Here is a 7785-nt window from a genome sequence, read left to right as displayed (position 1 = left end):
ATTTGTGCACAAATAAACAGATTGCCTGATTGAAGCAAATCCATTCTCCACGAAGTCTTTGTTGTTTTCCAACCATCACACATGTTTGAGTGTAAATCAATTGCTAATTGTTATTAGACTGTAATTAACAGTTTTCTGAAACAAATTTTTGTTGTTGTTGTTGTTGTTTTTGCATATCCTCCTGAGACCCACCCAGCAATGCATTTTGTCCTCTATAGGGGACAAAAGTTTGACAGTTTAACTTAAATGCTGTCCATTGCAAAGGACATTCCATTAAAAAAAAAAAAAAAAAAATCAATAAATAAATAAAAATGATTTTTAAAATGTATCTAAAAAACTTGAATTACGCAGATCAAACCAATCAAAGCAATTTTTTAGTGTATAAAAGCTAAAATTGTTAATTTCCTGGGTCTCAGGAGGATATTATCTTCATGAAATGAGTAATAACTAGTAGCAGAGTATGATAAAATGTGAGAAAACATCAGATTAGCGGCATTAAAAATGTTTTTGTTTCATAGTTTTCAAACAGTATATCACTTTCTGATGATGAGTTTTAAATAAATGTTTCTTTGCTTCAAAAATTAAACGTATGGTGTCCAGCTGAGTGGACATTTTGTAACTCCACGAAAAATAGATTCATAAAAAGAATTTCAATTGCATTGTTTTTTTCATGCCTAAAGAGGAATAAAAACACTCAAGAAAAAATATTGACTAAGGTTCTCATAATTCATACATGAAAGGGTTAAAGGCCTCCATGTATGGATTAATTGTATGTAGAATTTATAAAACACTGTTTTATTCAACTGTAAATCAACCCTTTTCTGAAATTAATCATGACAATTTTCAACTGATCGTATGTAAAATGTTATTTAAGGCTTATGGAAGTAACCACACTGACAGTTACACACATACTTTATATGTTTATACATGTCTTTGAACACAACATACATAAAAGCTTTCAGTTGTGTAGTGAATAGAAAAGACCATCCGATGTCGACACACAGGGCGTTGTATGTTGTGTCTACCTCAGACACACACAGTGGGGTCTGGCTGTCAGTTTGTGTTTTGTCAGCAGCTCCAGTGGGAGAGAAGCCATTTCTGACGGCTGGCTGGAGTCGTCCACGTGCGCACGCGCACACACACACACACACACACACACACACACACACACACACACACACACACACTGGCAGGTTCCTGTTTTCATATTTCACCTCCATTTGACCTGAATTTTCGTTAAACTCAGTGTTTTCCTCTGTAATGCTGACACATACTGTTACATACTGTTTACTGGTGTATAAACATCACACCATATCTTTAACACCACACTCCTGGTTTTTGGTGCAAATAGTTGTAATATGCAGAGTGGTCTTTAGGGGCCGCTAGTGGACCAAAACCCACAGTATGAAAAGGCCTTCATACAGCCCAATGGGATCTGAGGAGGGTCAGAGCAGTGAAATACCATCATAATAACCTATAAATAATAACTATACATTATTTGTTTGTTTGTTTTACTGCAAAAAAGCAAAAGTGCAATTTTAACACTACTTTACTCCAGCTTATCATTTACACATATACATTCCAACTTACAGATCACAGTGGATCCACAGGGGGCTTTACACGGGCATCATGATGTTTTGCTTAAATATAGTTTTTTATTTTATTCTATTTAGTATTTTATTCTACAGTTTTCTTTTTCACTGGAGCACTTCAAGATTCTTTTGAATGAAAAGTGCTTAACCCTCCAGTATCCTGGTGCACCTTTTAGGCACACTTTGCACTTTGTGTCAAAAAACTTCAGATTATTTTTCACAATTTAAATAAGGTTCGAATTCAAAAGTTGTTCATTTTTGCATGATCTTTAAAATTCTGGCCACCAACTAAAATTTGCACATTGTAAACAAAAGAAAATTACAAGACTAGCATCTGTCTCCCAAGTGTGCCTAAAACGCACTGTTTCTTCCATTTGATATGTATGATTAGGGCTGACCTGGATTTACAAAAATAAAATAAAATTAGAGCAGAAAAATAAATCAGTATATAATATTTAATATTTTGATTTATAAGTGTACATTTTTGGCACACTTGGTGACAGATGCTAGTATTTTTGAACATTTGACCTAGCGCCAAAAATAACAATTCAAATTAACCAATGTTGCTGTTAATCATTAATATATGCCAGGCTGCAAAAATTAAATAATATGTGATCCACTTTTTATGTAGTGTATTGAAAAAAAAAATATTATTAGTGTTTTTTGCATCCAAAAAAATGGTTTGTTTACATTACAAACACAGCATTTAAAGGGTTAAAAAATGTGACAATTATTGAGTATTTGGTATTTTTATGTACGGCTCAAGTTGATGAAATAGAAAAAAGTGTAAAAGAATTAAAAACAAACTGTATGAAAAATTTTTTGACATGATTCCACAAGTGTGCGAAAAAGGCACACTTGGTGCTTAGTAAGGGCCTTGCTGGACGGGATACCAGAGGTTAATAAATGAATAAATGCAATTTATTATTATTATTATTATTATTATTATTATTATTATTATTATTATTATCTACAAAGACACAAAATATTTAGTAACAGGCATAATATTGTAAAAACTCCACTTATTTTTAAAAAATATCTTTCAGGTTCTTTATGCTTCTTTAGCTTTGTCACATTTTTTGTGAAAGAAAAGTTAGTAGTTTACAGCTGCCTTTCATTAGAGTAGGTTTTTTTTTTTTTCAGTTCTAATACCTGCACTGCAGCTCAGAAGTTTGATTTGACTGATTTAACATTCAGTTCTTAATTTTAGTCAAGACTGTTTTTATTAGCTGTTGTTTTAACTGTCTCTTATTCTTGTTTTAATTTTCTTCTCCATTTTTTTTAATCTTTTCTCTACTCTCCTCTTGTTTAATGGTTTATTCTCCATGATTTTAATGTCATTTTATGCCTTTGTAAAGCACTTTGAATTGTCTTGTGTATGAATGGTGCTGTATAAATAAGTTCGCCTTTCCTGGTAAATGTAAACTTTTTCATCATGTAATTTTACTTTTTCACACTAAAACCAAAACCACTCCAAACATGCAGGTGGTATGTTTTGTCCTCCTTTGCGCATAAAATGAAAGTGAAATTGGGGTTAAAATTGCACTTATTTTTCTGAAGAAATTTCAGGTTGTTCATGTGGCAGGTTATTCACATTTTTTGCAGAAGCATAGTTTGTAAACGCAAATTGTCCTTTTTTGCACTAAAACAGAAAAAACTGTATCCATCATCATTTATAGGTTATTCTATTATTGTACTGGTCTGATCCACTTGAAGCCAAACTGGTCTGTATTTGAACCCTTGACTGTTAATATCTTCAGTGTAACTTTCACATTTCAGTCTTCAGTTCCTTTTGGCCCACTGGCGGTCTGTTCGTCACTGCTGCTTTAGACAGTATTAGTCTAATATGAGCACCACATCTCTAGTATTCCAGTTGTTGGATCAGGGTGTGAGTGGAAGCAGAAGGTTTCTGAATCACCCTGGTAAACAGTGCTTCAGGGGCTGCTTTTATTTCAGAGCAGCACCATTTCTGTGCTGACACACAGCGCTCTGCACAGGAGTAGAGTTTGGTGGGTTGTTCATTCATTTCCAGTATGAAGGAATAAATAATCAAAAGGAAACATCGTGAACTATCCAGGTGAGGTTTCAGTCATTTTCAGTAAATGACAACAAAACGCAGCCTTTACTTTTAAGACTGGCCCAAAGAAAAGGAAGTAAAACACCAGAGGATTAGCCTTTACAACAACGGCTGATGATGTAACTCATCTTCAACCACCTGATCAGCACCAGTATGAGGTTTTTGGCTGTTAAATTTATCAAATGACCTTAAGGCACCTCTAGTATGTGACAAAATGGAACAAATTTTCACATGTAATAACACCAGCATTTTATAATATTTGGCAGCACTTAGTAAAACAGCACAATTCCCTTGCATTTAGTTATAACTTGTAACAGTGGCTATAAAATGCAGGATTTTTTTTAATTTTTTTTTTTTTTTTTGATGAAAGTCTAATACAGTCCATTACACAGTAAGCAGAATGGATATTTTCATCTGGATACTGTTAAGTGCTGAGTTTAATTATATATCAAATATTGATTGGACTAGTGTTATATATGTTTACCCTGATCCTTGTATACATGGACACAAAAGCTGTAAAACATATTTCTAGCAGGTTGCCAAGGCTCTGTGTGCTGCTCTCACAGATGTAGTAACTTATTACAAAATGTGGAAAAAGGTTGTATTCAGCCTGTTTATTACAAAATGCAAATGTTATTACAGTATTACAGTTATTACATAATGTACTGTTACATACCCTGTAGATTTTTAGGAGTGGGTTCTGATAAATTTGCATTTCTTGTACATTTTCACAAACATTTCACGTGTGAGCTTTAAAGTGAATAAAAGTCAAATAATGAGATGCAGCCTCAAGTTTGGTTTCCTAGGCGAATATCATGATTCACTTTTATTAAAAGCATCATAGCTACAATTCATCATACATGATGTCTCCAAAAAACAAAACAAAAAGACACACACCAAAAAAAGGAAAAAAAAAAACATTTACATGGTATGTCTGTAAACTTCAAGGCTAGATAAGAATTTTGAGGTAATGCTCTTCAGCTTGCTGGCTAAAAGTAACAAAAAGTCCATTTTTTTCAAGAAAAGTAGCTAAGTAATAAAGGTACCTGATTATTTTAACTCTTTAACACCAGTGCATCAACAGGAACAGAGTGAGACAAAATTGATTGCAGTACTTATTTGTCATCATTTACAGTTTTAGTTTTGTTTTTCTATTCATACGACACTTGTGGTTATTCATATAGTGTGTGTGTGTGTATGTGTGTGTGTGTGTGTTGGGTGAGTGATGTTGGAACATTCAAAAGCTGCCTTGGTTATTGCTGTCTCAGCATCAGAGAGGAGAACGAGGCTCTTTGACAGGGAAGGTGACTTCCACAGAGCTCCAACGTTCCACCAGCTCCCACAGACAGAACCGAGGCTCTGCAGTGGAAGCTGTGCCTGCTTTCTCTGCATGTGCTGGGCTGGCTGTGATAGCAAACGTTAATAAGACCTGGCCACAGTATGTGTGAATGTACTTTCAAATATTTGAACAACTCCAGGTGCTTGACTCATCTCAGACACGTGAACTGTCCTCAGGAATGGGCACAAAACAAATCAAGCACCACCAGCGCTTTTCAAGTATTTAAAACTGACTCCAGCGTTGAACTTCATATAGACAGAGAAACGTATGAATATGCAACTCTGTGGAAAATGTGTCTCAGTCCTGTTTTGGCCAGGCCTGGTGTCAGTGTGTTTGACTAGAGCAACAGTCTTTAAGAGAAGGTCACTAAGGAGCAGCACTTGGTCTGAAATTATTGGGATGTGAAGAAAAAAAAAAGTTCTTTAAATGTGGCAGCGACCGTGAAAATCATCTCATGTGCCCCATTTAAAGAATAAAAATCAACCTGAAGCATCACACCCCTGTGTGGACACTGCTCTAAATCCATTCACAGAGACCTCACATTGGGACAGCTGGCCTGGCCTGACCAACCACAAGGCCTGATTGGTGGAAGACCTGCCCACCTGCCAATCACAGGCCAAAACCAGCCACCTCTTAAGGAGAGACAGGATTTAGAAACAGCAGTGGAAAGACTCAAGACTGGTATTCAGACAGTGTGGGACTGGGTTCAACAGTATTGGGTTAGCGTGCATGCACACGCACAAGCGCACACACATACACTCACAGGAAAAGAGCTGCAGGGACGAGTGGGCCCGTACACCAGAAACAGTCACAGAGAGGGTGTCGGGGTTAGTGTGTATTGGGGGATAGCTGAATGTGTGTGCTGTGGTCGTCAGTGTGTGAGACTGAGTTGAGGCCAGTCTGGGTTCGTATTCCTCCTCAGAGTCTACCTGATCTGATATGTGAGAACTTAAAGAGAAAAAAAAAACAAAAACAAATACACCTGCTCTGATCAGAACAGTAAAATTATCTCAATTCCTTTTGCAGCAGCTTTGTCAGACAGACAGCCCCGGGTTAGCTGTAATGCCGTTTTTGAGAACCAATGATAGAAGGGCGCCACCGGCGGGCGTTTCATCCTTTAAATGAGATGCTGCCAGCAACCAACAACAAACAGTCCAGACGAAGAAGAAGGAAGCAAACTTAAAAATAACCACGGTCTGAGAGCTGAAAGCAGCAATAATAATAATAATAATAATAATAATAATAATAATAATAATAATAATAACAATAATAGTACTATTGGAACCTTGTGAAGTCCTACTTGAGGGATTGTGGGAGAGAAGTGTGTGCACTGCTCACAGTACACACAGGCCAACCAGAAAGAGAAACAGTCTTTGAACAGGAGCCGAACTCTGTGGTTGCGGCTGTGAGGATTTTCCCTGACTAAACTATCGATCAGAGGGATTTAACTTAACACACACCTGTCCTCTCTGACGCATAGTAAATATACCTGGCCAAAAAATAAACAAAGAGTGAGAAAAATCAACAATTTAAAGAAGAAAACAAAAAAAACCACAGGTCTTTAATAGTTTGGATATTTCTGTGGAGGTGTGTAAACGTGGTGGAGGGAGAGGTCAGAGGTGAAGAAATGTCCAAGGCCAGTCAGTCTGTGTTTAATTTCAGTCACTTTTGTCCTTCAGCGGAGACGCTTCTGCTGCTGCCTCCTCCTCCTCCTCTCCTCCCATCCCTCCGTCCTCCACAGCTGAGTCGTCTGCCTCGCCTCTCGCAACCTCCTCCTCCTCCGCTCCCCCCTCCTTCTCCTCAGCTAAGTCACTCTCTGTTCCCTGTGCCGCCTCCTCCTCGCCTGATTTTGCGCTCTCCTTCTTGTCCTCGTCTCTTGGGGGGTTTGTGGTCACAGCGCTACCACCCAGCGCTCCGACCATGGCGCTCTGCAGCTCAGCCAAGGTGGAGGCGGTGGGGAAGCCGGGCAGGCTGAGTCCCGCAAGGCCTGGAGGTAGGAACATGGAGGGGTAGAGGAGGCCAGGGGCCATGGTGGAGAGCAGGAAGGGGTTGAAGGCCAGAGAGTTGGCCGACATGCCGGCTGCAGCCAGCAGGGCGGCGGCATCTCCGTTGATGGATGTGTCTGCTGACGAATCTGCAGCTTGGATCTGTGGAGCTGCAGCATCATTTAGTGATTTCTCCACATTTTCTGCCGCTCCTTTGCCTTCCTTCTCCATCTTCCTCCGCTTCGCTTTCACAGCTCCTTCCTCATTTCCCTCAGCCTCCTCCTCTTCCTCTTCCTCTCCCATTTCTTCAACATCCTCCTCTTTTTGCTCTCCCTGTCTCTTCCTCTTTGCTGACACCATCTCATCGCTCTCTCCACCCTCTGTTGTTCCGTTGGTGTTCCCTGATGCAGTGGTGACTGTGGAGTTTGCGGCGGCGGCAGCAGCTGCAGCTGTTGCCAGGTTACCACCAAACAACCCGCCTAAGCTGAACATGTTGGGGAGGGCGGCGGCCATGTTGGGCAGGCCTCCCATGCCGGGCAGCATGAGGGGCAGCATGGAAGCGGCAGCGTTGGCAGCAGCCTGTTTGGGATCAGTGGGGGCCGGGAAGGCCATCAGACCAGCAGCCAACTGGAGAGACTGGAGGCTCTGCAGAGACGACAGGTCCATCCCTCCAAACAGACTGTTGAGCAGCAGAGGGTTGATACCTCCTGAGACAGAAGAGACAGAGTATTAGCAGGCACCTCAGTGACGCTTTCAGCACACACACCATTCATACTGATTCAAAATCAATTC

The 7785-nt window shown here is 39.5% G+C and overlaps 1 protein-coding gene across 1 annotated transcript in view; it reads right to left on the bottom strand.

Annotated features, from left to right (window-relative positions):
- Nucleotides 1-4268: 4268 nt before the first annotated feature.
- Nucleotides 4269-7785, bottom strand: part of chd7 (chromodomain helicase DNA binding protein 7) — a 71819-nt gene continuing 68302 nt past the window's right edge. Inside the window, 1 exon segment of the mRNA XM_030160250.1 lies at nt 4269-7700. Coding sequence (XP_030016110.1) covers nt 6667-7700 — 1034 coding nt within the window. The 3' untranslated portion in view covers nt 4269-6666.

The sequence above is a fragment of the Sphaeramia orbicularis genome, chromosome 17 (genome assembly GCF_902148855.1).
Source record: "Sphaeramia orbicularis chromosome 17, fSphaOr1.1, whole genome shotgun sequence".
Taxonomy (NCBI): domain Eukaryota; kingdom Metazoa; phylum Chordata; class Actinopteri; order Kurtiformes; family Apogonidae; genus Sphaeramia; species Sphaeramia orbicularis.
The sequence above is the reverse complement of the archived record's forward strand: the minus strand, read 5'-3'. Positions and strand labels throughout refer to the sequence as shown.